Source organism: Xiphophorus hellerii, chromosome 8, assembly GCF_003331165.1.
Source record: "Xiphophorus hellerii strain 12219 chromosome 8, Xiphophorus_hellerii-4.1, whole genome shotgun sequence".
In the NCBI taxonomy this organism is placed as follows: domain Eukaryota; kingdom Metazoa; phylum Chordata; class Actinopteri; order Cyprinodontiformes; family Poeciliidae; genus Xiphophorus; species Xiphophorus hellerii.
This window is the reverse complement of record NC_045679.1, coordinates 9790326-9804553: the sequence shown is the minus strand read 5'-3', so window position 1 is coordinate 9804553 and position 14228 is coordinate 9790326. Positions and strand designations below refer to the sequence as shown.

At 37.7% G+C, this 14228-nt stretch overlaps 1 protein-coding gene across 1 annotated transcript in view; it reads right to left on the bottom strand.

The window, feature by feature from the left end:
• Nucleotides 1-909: 909 nt before the first annotated feature.
• il11ra (interleukin 11 receptor subunit alpha) overlaps nucleotides 910-14228 on the bottom strand; it is a 52130-nt gene continuing 38811 nt past the window's right edge. The window contains exons 3-12 of the mRNA XM_032569717.1: nucleotides 12796-12862; nucleotides 12480-12646; nucleotides 11066-11180; nucleotides 10777-10946; nucleotides 10335-10498; nucleotides 10067-10211; nucleotides 9522-9608; nucleotides 6795-6897; nucleotides 6577-6690; nucleotides 910-5895 (exon numbers count right to left, since the gene is read on the bottom strand). Of these exons, the coding sequence (XP_032425608.1) occupies nucleotides 6612-6690; nucleotides 6795-6897; nucleotides 9522-9608; nucleotides 10067-10211; nucleotides 10335-10498; nucleotides 10777-10946; nucleotides 11066-11180; nucleotides 12480-12646; nucleotides 12796-12862 (1097 nt within the window). The 3' untranslated portion in view covers nucleotides 910-5895; nucleotides 6577-6611. The remainder of the gene's footprint in view (nucleotides 5896-6576; nucleotides 6691-6794; nucleotides 6898-9521; nucleotides 9609-10066; nucleotides 10212-10334; nucleotides 10499-10776; nucleotides 10947-11065; nucleotides 11181-12479; nucleotides 12647-12795; nucleotides 12863-14228) is intronic.

Below are 14228 nucleotides of genomic sequence, written 5' to 3'. Positions count from 1 at the left end.
GGTCCCCGGCCCGGGGGTTGGGGATCACTGCCTTAGAGAACAATTTATTTTTAAAAAGTTTCCAATACAAATTAATGTGAAGCAGTGATGTTTCCGTTGAGTCAAATTCTAAATATTGTAACTTTTTTTTTTTTGATCAATGCCATTTTGTGCAAATGTTTTCTGAAATAAGTAAGAAATATATAAAGTGAAAATAAGATTATTCTTCTATAAATGTGCATTCTGTTGAAGTCCCTTTAGACTCTCCATTTTGGTAATTAAAGGGTTGCTTAGTGCCTCAGTATTAATGTATCAGGACTAGAAACAGATGTTTAAACTATTAGATTGACATTTATAAGAAAAAAAATTAAAAAATCTAAAGCTATGCCCAATTCCTTAGACTGACTGATTGATTCATATTTGAATTAATATTCAAATATAATTTTATAATTTATAATTTTATAATTAAAAGCAAATAAAATGTCTTCCCAAAATTCAAGTACTCACTTTTGAAGATAAAAGCACATTTTGTAGTGTGCACTCTGGCTCAAGTACTTGCAGTGGGTCTGTGTCCAAGTCATTGTGCTGAGCTGTTAGTGCTAATTGGGAATATCCTGAGTAGAGCAGGAAGGAAGAGGAAGAACAGCCATATCTACCACTACACTACAGGAAATGGCAGATAGTGCTTAATTTACCACATTTTTACAGCAAAAGTGATACTTCATGCCAGAGCAGAGAATTTACAAAAGAAAACTTTTTTTTTCCTTCTTCTTTTACCCAGAGTAACCTCTCATTGATCATGGCCAAGAGAACCACAGAAAGCATGTTTATGTAACTAAATGTTACTTAGGCCCTGGGGAGACCAAGCCCTGCCTGCTTGAACTATAGGACGCGTAAACACAACACACAATGATTTCCTTCTATTGAAAATGTGGTAAAATAGTATTTATTTCACAGAAACATACCAGTACAGGAAGAAAAACAGCTTATGATGATATGTGTTGTACACATATTGCAAGAAAAAAAAAAAAGAAAAAAAAAGAAAAACTATTTACATCTGAGCGAGGATGCCTGAGTGTATTGAGCTTGTAAGATTAAAAACCAACAGGCTCCATGCAGTATCACACTGCAGAGGGATAATGAAAGAATTCTGTCCACAGAACCAGAGAAAACACCACCAAAGTGAAACAGAAATACATCCATAGATGCTCACGATGTAGAAACAAAGCAGGTAGCTGTCAACCTCAAACCAAGGGAAATGAATGACTGATACTGAACTAAGCACCAATCTGCAAATATGACTTTTTTTCAGAACCTCAAACACAAATTCATTAATTTCAGCAAGATGTCAAAATTAGGGGTATAGTCTGTCTGCTTTTCATTGAGCAAGTTGTGCCACCTTCCAACTCCAGTTTGATCCATAATATGTAAAAAAAATAAAATAAAAATAAAATAAAAAAGAAATCCGAATATTGACACAAAATTTAAGGGAAGAGGTCAGAGAGAAAATCTATGGTTCACTTGACAGGACAGAAATAAAATGAGTCCTAGAATTAAGCTTGTCAGAATAAAACTGATTCACTATCCATACAGTAAGTGTACAGCAACACAGCTTCATGTAACTGGGGTCAAAGACACAAATACATATAGCAGGAAAGGTTCTGCAGACATGAATTATACTCAGTCAGTAGTGCTAGTTCTAAACCTAAACTATGTGTTATGTGTATTGATTTAGAGTTCCTTGCAGAAGTATTCACTAATGAAACATTAGTACATTTTATGTCAAAAAGTTTATCTGGTCAGATGAGATCAAAATTAAGCTTCCTGGCCTGCATGCAAAACGCCCCATGGAGAGACATGGTGATGGCAGAAGCATGACGTGGGGATGCTTGTTTATTTTTTCCGCAAGGACAACGAAGCATACAGAAGCAAGATGGATGGAACTATATACTGGACAATCCTGGAGCAGTAAAAGTAAATGAGGTGGATTAGCAGCTCTTGTCAACAACAGATATTCCACATGGTACTGTGAAATATCGCCTCTGCTGCCCAAATATTAATCCACATGTCATGACTGTCATACAGAGACAGTCTTCAGTCAGAGGCCTTTTCAGATTCATTGCAATACTAGCTGCTGCTGAAGACTCTTTGAAGATACTTGGATGATTTGAGTTAGGGCGACATTTGATTGAAGGTAAATTGAAAGCGTGTCCATGTGTTCGAATGATTATATAAAAATACTCTTGCAAGGCACTGTACCAACAGGATTCCCTTTTGAGAGTTCAAACGTCACAATCAAAATCTTTTCACTAATTCTCTAAAATATTTGTTAATTTCGGACTGAGCAAACCATGTCTGCAAACCTACCCCTATGAACAGGTTTATAAACATCACATACACTTTAACATCCATTATCTGTGATATACAGTGATAATATACAGGTAAGCTTTGCTGGAATCCATGCAAAAAATATATATGAAATTAGCTTTAGAAAACATAGAGTCGTCAAACTGGAACAATTTGACTTAGATGCACCCTTGTGTTTCTAAAACTAGAATTAGACAAAAAAAAACCTTTACATTTGCAAAATAAAATCAAAGGATAAAAGAAAGAAAAGCACTGAAGGAGGAAGTAAAGGAAAAAGCTGTAAAAGAGGTATTTCAGAACGTTAACATTTTTGTGAGTTGGTGTGTAGAGTGAAAGCGACCCTTGTCAGTTTATCTTGTGCACATACAGTTACAGTATATAAACTTTCACTGACAAGTTGACAGTTAATTAACACAATATCAGAGTTTATCAATGTGACAAAGCTGTGCAATCCTCAAAAAACAACCATAGGTTTCATTAATGCAGTTGAAGTGAATCTTCTCACCCGATCCCAGCCTTTACTGTGTTCCTCAAAAAGTGCTCAATGTCTTCAGCATACCAAAACCCATTCATTTACGGTGGTGTTCAAAACCACATGCTAACATCCGTCGCAACTGTCCACAAGCCACCTCCCTGAAGTAAAAGGAGCCCCATGTTGAAAATAGAAATAAGTTGCAATGCAAATATTTGGATCCTACTAATATGATCTGCTATATGCAAACTTTCTGCATCCTCCGGTGTTGAAAGAAGGGGTTAAACAGCAGAAACTATGACTATATGTGTCAGACTTTGACATAGCTCTTTAGTAGACTTCTAAGGAAGATGCTTTCATATCAGTTTTACTGGAAAATGAAATGCTTTGATTTTCTTATTCTTCTCTTGGACATTATATGTCTAATAATTTCATTTTGTAATCAACTACCTTAACATACAGAAGCAAAAAATGTAACTTCACATAGGACTTTAAACTTTCTTCTCTTTCTACATGACGTTGATAACTGTAACCTTTTTCTTTAGATGATCTTTTTCTTTAATAAAGTCTTTAATAACAACTCCCAGGATTTTGTAAGACCCCTTTAGACTGGGTTAAAACCATCTCATGGTCTCTAAAACCCTCATGATCATTCAGACTGGGTCGTGCCAAATCCTACCCAGATTTTACATTTCATAGTGAGGCCAATTATTTTATTACTCTTCTGACAATTTGTTTAATCTCTGTCACCACTCTATATGTGAGGTTTCTGCACCTCAACCTTCAGTTTCAGCCTTCAGAGAAAGTGGCACCACAATTATTTATGTAGTGCTTGCATGTAATGATTTTAACCTTAGTGGCTTCTGCTTAGTCTTCCTCCTTCCCCCTACTCATCGCCAGCCTTCGAAGCAAACTTTTCTTCGGTGGTCAATATGCTTTCTCAAAGGTGGTAAATCGATCCACCTCCTGATCCATCACATAATCTTCTTTCAGTCTTTGCACAATCTGAAAAATACGCTGGTCAGCAGAATATGACGTAGTTCATAACACTGAGGATAGTGAGCAGCAACTTTGCCTGTATTACAATTGCAGTCTGAATAAGAAACGTGACACAAAGGTTAGCAGGAATTTCCTCTTAAGATTCATCAGATTCATATTAATGAGAAAAATGCCTGGTGTTGTAAACCACGCCCCTTTGGATAATGCTCTGAAAGCACGCATGCCTTGAGATCTCAACAGATCAATTTGTATGAAATGAGAGAAATTAAAGTAATTGGTACTGGAGTGTTCATGCTTGCAATTACTTTTATGCAACTATGAAGCGGCTTCTGGGTATTTATTTATTTTATTTTTTTAATTCTGAACTGCAGCAAGAATAATAAAACTTTTTGCACAAGTTGTATATGCACAATTTGGAGTTGTGTGCACTTCTCCACATCTGTGGAACCTTGTTTGACGCCCAGTACAAAACTATATCTATGTTCAAGGAGGGAGTGTATTTATTAGCATGGAGTGTGTGTTTAAGCTGCTCGGTAAGATCCTATTGGTTGCAGCCTGGAGAGCCTTGTGTGAATAGCAGCTGGTCTGCAAAGTAATAAATTACTTGAGTTCTTGAGTTTGAGTAGAATTAGTTTGTAGGCCAGTGTCTCAAATTCTGATGACCAAACCAACTGTGGTGCATAATCCCCACATATCATGAACAAGGTTACCAATGCAGGACTCCTTCATGCAACACTGAAACAGGATGCCACCATGACAATGAACCAAACAGTTGAGAAACTCTCTCACACTGCAAAGACCATTTTAACATCATGTTCTGGTTTTAGTACAGTTTAAAAGGGCCCTAAAAGGACTTGATATTTATTACACTATACATTTCTTGCTTTATTTGCAAATTGTCTGCAAAAAGCGAATATTTCTGTACGTTTTAATGTAGTTTTCCATTGATTTTTTCAATTCAATTTCAATGGGTTCAACTTGTGATGGAAGGTGATAGAATTTAATTGTGTATCGAAAACTTTCTGAGATCTTTTATATATGACTAAGTAAGTGACGTCTTAATGCTGGTGATGTATGAAAGGCCAGTCTCTCCTCTTTTCCTTCTCAGTCTTTCAGTCACATAAATACAAATTGTCCATGGATAAAAGACATAAATGAACAAGAAAATACATGTACTTTAAGTGACAGACAGCATAATGGGGTCATGCAATGTAAAACCATTCATGCAACATATCATGGTATCATGCAACATAAAATCGTTCATTATAAACCAGATAAAGTCCTTACTACCCAACATTTCCTCCTTGGCCCTCATTCTCCAAAACCCATAATGTCCCTCAGGTCCAAAGCAGGTTAAAGATTGTTTTCTAATCTCCCCTTCACCTCCCACCCACCCCCTCCAGCAGAGGCTGTAATGCCCATTGTTGCTGCTTTGGCATCAGACACACTCACACAGACTGGCAGAGCTTCTGCTTCCTTCACAGCATTGAGTCAGTCAACGTAAGAATGATTGTGTTTATTCACACAGAGAGACTCATAAAATAAATGAATGAAATGGAAATGTTCTGGTTGGGGAGAAAGAGCCAAGCGGTTCCACAATAAAATCTCATCTCTTTGTGTTTGGCTGAATTTCTTGTCCTATTTTGTTGGTAAAAAAAAAAAAAAAAAGTTCAAAAGGCACAAAGAGTCAGTTCACCTGAAGCAGCATTGGTTGTGAAAGTAGAATTGTTGTGGTGCTGTGTTATTTTTCGTTCCTCCGAGGAGTTATCGCGGCTTAAGTACGCAGAGTTTGGTCTCAGGTTTCTCCTGACGACTCTCTAATGCATTATGGGTAGTGCAGTTAATTGGATGCCCCCGAATAAGTTCAGTGAGGCTTCCAAAACTGTTCCCCTGCAGTCATGTGGTAAATACCGAAAAAGTCTCCGTTCCACTCTTGTCCCCGTTGTCCTGGAAGTTGGATGGAGTAATGCTCTGTTCATAATTTCAGCTGAAATGTGGATGGTCAGCATGTCACAGTGGTGTGGAGTAGACGTTTACTCACTGCTGAAGCTGACAGGTTGTGGACACTTCAAACAAACCTGAGAAGAAAAACACACATATAAAAAAAAAAAACAGGGTGAAGAAGGGAGAAAAATGCAGCTGCAGAAAACATATAAATCATAGCATAATTTGTTTGAAAGCATGTATTTAAAAGGCAGAGATAAATGGAAGATATGCAGGAGTACGTAGTTATAATCTGCGTTTGCGTGTGCTTGTGTGTGTTGGTGTGCGGGTGTGTGTGTTTGTGTGCCAGCCTTATAATCAAAAGTTGGCAGGCTATCTGAAGGGTTGTCTCAAAGATGTTTATAGCAACTCTTTGAACCATATTGCATCGTAGTAAAGCAGAAAAAACCCACAAAAGTCTTTTCATTGGCTAAGCATGCTTTTGATGATCATCAGTGGAGCTATTTAAATCACAGTAAAAAGCATCCAAAATAGGATTTTAATTGGATTCAAACATGTAGGCTGCTTTTTTTCAAAACTTGGAGATGAATCTGGTAAACAAACTAAATAAAAACAAATGGTTGTGACCTCCACTGTCATTCCAATATAAAACGGTTCACAAAGATTTTCACACGCCTTGAACTTCTTCACTTTTTTGTCACACCATGCTACTATAAAAATCGAATTTGACTGGATTTAGGTCTGGTCTTTGTCTACATACCCAGGTGTAAAAAGTTTAAATATTTTCTTAAAGAAAAAAAGAAAAGAAAACTTACCTTGACACATTAAATGCTGCCAGGTAAGTGTCTCATTAGATTGGCATAGATTTCATCTTGACCATAGAGGCGAGTTCTTGTTTGGTTGCATGTTCCCGCCGTTTCTGTCTCATCCTAGAAATAAGAATAATAATTTAAAAAAATACTAATACGTAAAGTCACAGTCAAACATATAGCTGTGATCTGTTCTGGGATGTGTGTGTGTCTTTGTGTCTTACCATATGACAAAAATAAGGGAAAGGACGGTGGTAAGTATGAAGATGGAGAACAAAACCAAGAGGATCACCAGACCCAAATTACCATCATCCCCTTGCACGACACCTAATGTGGGAAGAAAGTGGGGGGGAGGAAACAGAAGATGTAAGCAACACAGGGTATTGGGGGTATACCAGGGTGGAAGATGCAAAGCAGCAGAAAGTAGCAGAAGGAAAATTGGGACAACAAAAGGATAAGAAAAGCCAGTGGGTGTAGCTGAGTTTTAATAAAAACAGAAGAGATTTCACAAACTTCTAGTTTGTTGTTTACGAACTAAACAGACTGCCAAAACACTGATGATGCGTTGCTGGATGTAATTACTCCTGGGTTAAAAGTCAATCTGAGGATTGCTGTTCCAGATTTTACAAAAAACATTCATTGATTACACTTTTATGGGGGAACAAAACTCTTTTATGGACGCAAATGAACTGAAAATAATCAGTTTGAAATACATCATCAACATTTTATATGCAGACTGAAAAAACCCCCCTGCAGAAAATCAGTTTTCAGCTCATCTTTTAGTTCCACTCACTTTCACACTCCCTGGTCCCTTACATGTGGGTGTTTGTGTACACTTGCAGGTTTCCTGCATGTGTACAGTTTAGAAGGGATAATTGCAACTGCAGGTTGCTTTCAACTCTGTTTTACCCAGATATATGGGTGCTACTATCTACTTAAATTTTCATCCAGAATCCAAAAATCACATGGAAGAACACGGCAAGCTGTAGGAGCAATGTACTACAATTATATGTAATGGAGGATAGGACCAAACAAGAGGTACATGTTTGATCTTATCTAGACTGTAATGACTGTAAATAATGCCCTCTGAGCTTTCAGCTGCATTAATGACTGATTAGACATTTATATGCTGCCAAAACAAACAGGAGAGCTATGAAGCAGATTATCCTGCAGTTTTATTTGATATCAGGCCAATAAATAGTTAAGAGCGCAAGATCCAAAACAAGAATGAGGAGAAATGGCACAAGTTGTGCACATCCTCTACCTAGATAAACACAGTTCAAGAAATACAGTCACACATAATTAACAGTTCAGCCAAAAAGCAAACGTAGTGACATAAAAAAGCTTGGAGAGATACACACACACACATTATAAGAAAACTAAAACAAAGCTACAAAGTACAAAAGTAACTTTTGAAGTAATTCACAACCCTTGAGCCCTTCCACCCTGGAACATTTCTACAATTAAATACTGTAGCATAGTGTCTGGTGATTATGCAGGGAGATTGAAAAATGTTATTGCCCAATGTGAAGTGGAAAGAAAAGTGGATTTAGTTTAGAAAATGTTCCACAAAATAATCTGAAAAGCACACATTTATATTCAATCTGTGAACATCTCACACTATCAGACGTTCAAAAAAAGAAGTCCCTGACACTGAAAGTCTCCCTGTAGTTCAACAGCAGACATGCATTAGTCCCACATCATTGTCTAAACCAATCAGAGATAGCACAGGGTGAGCCCCCACCCTCTGATTGGCTGTGGTAGACCGTGTCAATGTTGTGTACTGCAGTGGACCAGAGGTGAGCAGGCTAGGCTAGTCAGATAAACAGAGAGGTTGTAGGAAAGTTAAGGCCTGAGTCATCTAAAAATCATCATCATAACATCTCAGGATTTGTCTGTCGGAGCTGTGGAGGATGTAGGTGTTTAAAATCTTGATGTTTTGGTTTTGCCAGTCTGGCCTCTCTGCATTGCACTGATGATAATAATAGTGTTAGATTTTCCCCCCAACCTAAGAGCACAAGACTATTCTGAGCGCATGTATCTGTGTGATCAATCACCCTCCCAATCCTTCCCACTGCACTTATTGTAAATATTCATATGACTTTCAGCCTTTAAAACATTTGAACTTACATTTTAAAAGTTCTTGCATCTCACCGCTTCATTCATTCATTTTATCTTGAGAAGTCCTTGCTTAGATTTTAGCTCACTGCACCACTTCGAACCTTTTCTCAGTCACTTTATGTTTGCTAAATTGTTAATCTTTCATCAGTAAATATTGCCGTATTGAACAGTGATTCAGAAAAGGCAAACTTATAAAACTGCAATGTTTAATGTGATGCAGTTGAACATTTGGGTGCAATTCAATTTTGTGCTGGTGAGAAAAAGCTAGGCACACCAGCCAGTGCAAAAAGTTAGTCCAGAAGCATGCAACGTGATCCTGGGCCAAATCATGATGCTATTTGCTCACTAACATTCCTTAGCAAATCTCCAAGGCCTTTACAGAATAGCTGCATTTATTCATAGACAGAACTAGATACATATTGGCACTAAATACAAATAATCAGCAAAGTTTTCAGACTTCTATTTTTAAAAACAGTTAACAAAATTATGTACAATTTTCCGTCCTCTTTACAATTATGTAAATACTTTTCCAAGACACCATTATCCTAGAGGCTTTTTTGTAGGAATTCCTTGCACTGCCTACATAATTTTAGAAAGAGTTTAAATAGCAGGAAATGTGATTCACCTAATTAAAAAAGCATGTGGAAAACACAGGAAGAGTAAAGGCAGTGTGCTAGCTCTATATTTAAAATACTTTTAAGGATAAGCAGGACCGGTAATGAGGGAATTGTATAAACGTGACGACAACTGGCATTTTATTACACCCGGTTTGTTGCTGAGGAACAAGAGTGCCAGGGGTCTGATATTTTAAAGAGACAAGCGAGTCTTACCGTCGATTTTGGAGGTGAAAGTTTCAGACGGTGTGCTGAAGAGATCGATATCGTCTGGGTCATCTGAAGGGTGAGTGGTGGTGTCGGCTGCAGTGCAAACAAACAGATGCAAACTTTGCCGTCAATGTACCAAATCTCGTGACTCAAACCACAAAAGAAACTACAGTCAAAGTTAATTATACTTAATGAAATCTGTACGTGTTTCTGGCTGTGCATTAGACACAAGTAATTAGAACCGGCTCATTTCCAGCACTTCACCATTCATCCAGTTTTATCGCGTCCCAGTTTTCTATCCAAACATTGTCGTCTTGAGTCCAACTCTCTAGTAGATTTGATCTAATGAACATTTTTCTCATAGTTTCTCAAAAAATTACAATATCAACGTAGATGTATAGGAGGTCTCACTCATTATTTTGACCTATTTATGTCTAATTCAATCATTTCAGTCAACCCATATATTTTAATTTGACACCAAAAATATCCATGAAATATCCATTAATGTAAAAGCAAAAAAAAAAATCTTCCTTGTGGGTTTAGTGTTCCACCTTGCCAGGGCGTATGGAAACTCAGGGGGCTCCATTCACTCCACTGGCTCTCCGGGTTGACGTCGTCGCGGGTTCGAACCTGAACCTGGTTGGAGTGGTGTGCTGTGGCATCGGGTATTTCAATTGAATTCTCTTCTGTCATCATCTATTTTTGGAGAGACAAAAAAGATGCTACTCATGGGACAATCCCAACACTGTACAGAGCAGGGGTGGCGAACCCGTTCAGAATTAAGAGCCAATAATGTGGGCGAGGGCTTGATTGACTTACCTCTGACCAATGCATGGATCCCTGTGGTCTGTATCGAATATGAAATTTCAGGGGAAAGAAATGGTCCTCTGGCCAAGACGATGGATTCTTCCATGAAACCCATAACTTTGATGGATAACCTTCCACTTCCTGTATGAACACAGACCGTGGAGGGTCTGGTTTCACTGTAAAAGCATAAACAAGTAGAAAGTTAGAAAGTGAATAACTGAACAAATAGTTTTTTTTTTTTTTTTTTCATTTTTACAGAAGAAAGAAAAATCTTTTCTTTAAAAAATGTAATAGTGTTTCAGCTTTAATGGACAAAGAAAGTGTAATTTAGAACCAGGCAGTGTTTCCTAGCATTAAATCAAGACAACTCTGTTTTTGTTTATGAGACACTGTTACAGCTCCCCTTTAAAATCAAAAAATTTACAAAAATCACTGATTTCTTATGCGGCCTTACAAAGCTCATTTAGTCTGATTTTGCGGTAAGATGTCTGGGATCCAAGAGCGTTTGTCTCTGTGACTCCAAATGTGTGGATAGTCTGCCAGAATGCGGGCTCTTGTACGACACAGTGCCTGTTGGTGGAGTCCACGATGCACAATTTGATTGGCTCCTTCTCTTCCTTCCCTCTTGAAAACAAGATCAAAAGTGTTTAATTATTATTATTATTATTATTATCGTTAAAAAAAAAACACAAAAAAGACAACGTTCTGAATATGACCGTTCCGATACAGTAACTGTGTTGTACCTGAAGGAGGTGTTGTACTTGGATGGCAGGAAGGTTTTCACAGAGTCCCTCCAGGAGCAGCGAACAAGTGTGTGATTGGGTACACGACAGGAAATGCTTAGCAGCCCAGGGGGATCTGACAAACAAGAGTGTCCCCATTATGAACCAAAACAATCAAGAGGGCTTTGACCAGCAGAAGGCAAAACTCCCAGTTCCTTAGAAGGAAGCTCAGTTGGAAGCCCCTTCCTGTTTAAGACAGTGGCAGGATGTGGATGGCTTTGTGATGGCTGATAAGGCCAGTTTCTTCTGAAGACTAATAGTTCTGTTCCATTTATCACTGATTTTATAAGTAATCTTACTATAAACAGAAAAACATTCATAATACTACAACAACCTTTCACTGGAATTACACTTGCAAGTTTTTCAGTTTATACCTCTCTCAGCTTTGCACACCCAGACATGGACATTTTTGCCCATTGCTCATTTTGTTTATTTCAGTTAAAAATGCTCAAACACATTTATTAATCATCTATTGGTATGCACTAACTGAGCCATTCTAACATGAATTATGAATGTGCTTTAAACTATACCGTTCTAGCAGGTCCATGTACTGCCAGAAAATTGACCTTAACTTTGTCATGTATGCATCTCCAGCCACTTCCCTGTCCACTTTGATTATCTTTTCTTGTCCCTTCTGAATAAAAACATGCCTACAGTTTGGTCACACCACCACCATGTTTCATTCTGACTGCAATGTTCAGGGAGATGGATGCATCCAATTTCCCTTTCATCTAAGCAGAACACCCTCCATGATTTTGTTCTGTCCCCTGCATGACATAAAGCTGAAGTATGTAACTTTTATAAAAATATATATGTTTTTACATATTTGTTCAAACTATCACCAAGATTGTTTCATACTATGCTGTCATAACAATGACAGTTTCAACAGTGGTATAAAAAAATATATCTTCTTTTTATAAAAGAATATTTTTTGTAAAAGTTTCATACTGCAGTTTTATGATAAACGTTATTGGTGACCTGTCTCGTGTGCTGCATTTGTTCTTCATGATTTGTGCACCAATGTTCTCAAACAAGCCTCCGTGTTTGTGTGTGATTTCTGTAGAATGGCTACATTTCTACAGCGAATACACACCCGATTTTGTTAAGGAGTATCGGAGAAAAGGGGTCTCAAGAAAAATTTACAACAGTTTTGATGCTTTTGTTTATAGAAAATAATAATTTAAAAAAAATTAATCGGTATTCATCCACTTCACAGCCATGCATTACTTTCAGTTAGCATATCACATATAATATCATGAAACACGTTGACGTTTAAGTGGTATGAGTACTTTTGCAAGAAGACATTGTATAGGTCTAGTACTACCTTTTAACTCCTAAACCTACGTATTTCTAAAGAAGTCAAAGCATCACTTACAGCCCAGTCGGAGTATGACCGAGTGGAGGAGGAGCCCGCTGTCGTCATAGCAGCTGTAGTTGCCCTGTGCTGATAGGTCGACGAGAAACAGGACTAAGCTTCCGTTGGATGTCACTTGGTGCCACGACAACACGGAGCTGTGGTTGTGACGCCACACCACAGGGAAACTAGACAGAGGAAGGTACTTTATTCATTTTTATGATAGTAACTGATGTTGGGGAATCTTTCATACTAACTGTGTTCTTTGTCATTTTTGCCACAATACTCATGAAGATGAAACTTCCTCTTAGTGCTTGTAATATGCTGGTCTTCCTACCTGATTTGTGACTTCCTACATGCCAGTGTCACGTTCGACTCCAAACGCCCAAACTGCACGTCCGACACTGCAAACACAGACATCGTATAAAACATTAAAGAGCTTTTCGTGCTCGCTTCCAGAATGTGCACACCGAGCAGTCTGACATACAATGTGTCTGTACTGTCTACGTTAATGTGATTCAAGCACCATCACTAACAGTCCAGTCAGCAGGGCTACAATAACATGACCATACACGGTTCGGGATCCGGCAAACTGAGGAGTCTTTGGCACACATCGTAAAGCTGCTGCAGAGTGTTTGTGTTTTATCTTTTAAAGCTGGTTGTAGTCACTTTTGAAATATTACTGACTTTCAAATAAATCCACTTTGAAACCGTTTTAAAAGTAGAGCCCCGCTGGGACCAATAAAGTAAGCTACACTTTAGAACTCAAATAGTCAAAAGGAATAGACTACAATATACTCTGTCTTGTGTCTGGATTAAGTATTATTACTTAAAGGCTATAAAATAAGTAAGTAAATAAAAAATCAGAAGCAGTACCCCAACTACAATATACTGTGTGTACTTGTTATGTATGTTAAAAGAAGCGTGATTTAGATACAGATATTTATGTAGCTATGCGGAAAAACAAAGAGCATATGCGGACCGATATCTGATATTATATTATTGGATCGGGACAAGAAGCAGATGTGCTCTGAGCTCATAGAAAACAATGAGAATTTAATCACTTAATTAGTTTGTTTCTCGATACTGTCTTGTTCAAACTTATATGAAATGTATGCCAAAAGAAAATTTACTTTTTGGAACTTGGAGAAGGCCTGACCATAAGACAAACAACCATTAGTTAGTTTGTTTACTCCATGTATCCCACAATACAACATAAACGTGGCTATGGGAAGCAGTTTAGCTCAGGCTTGCAGTGATGAGCTTCAGACATCTTTACTAGTAGCACTACTAATTATGGTCAGTGCTGTATAAATTAAATGCACCTTTTGGATTAGAGTGGACCAGATAATACCTTCGTAAGTAATCCAACGTCTTTATATCACTTTAGGATTAATATCAAACTGTTAATGGTACCAAAGCTGAATAAACAGAACATGCCAGATGTAGCTCTACTGCAAAAGTTTGATGATTTCTATCACTAACATGTGGAGAAATCTTCAATGTCAATACTTGCCAACTCAAACAAAACTGAAGGGTGATGTTGATTTAAAGTATAGCAAGTGTAGTGTTTACTCGAGCAAATATTTGTGGTGGCTGTAGTAATTTGCAAAGAAGATATTCTATCTAGTGTGTGTGAGAGCATTTGGGCACATGTTTAGCTTGGCTTCGTAACGTGAAAGCTGGCATTTACGAGAGATCTGGGGTGTAAAAAGGAAAGAAAAAAAAAACAGCATAGTTTGGGCTGCCAGTGTGCCACGCAAACAGCTT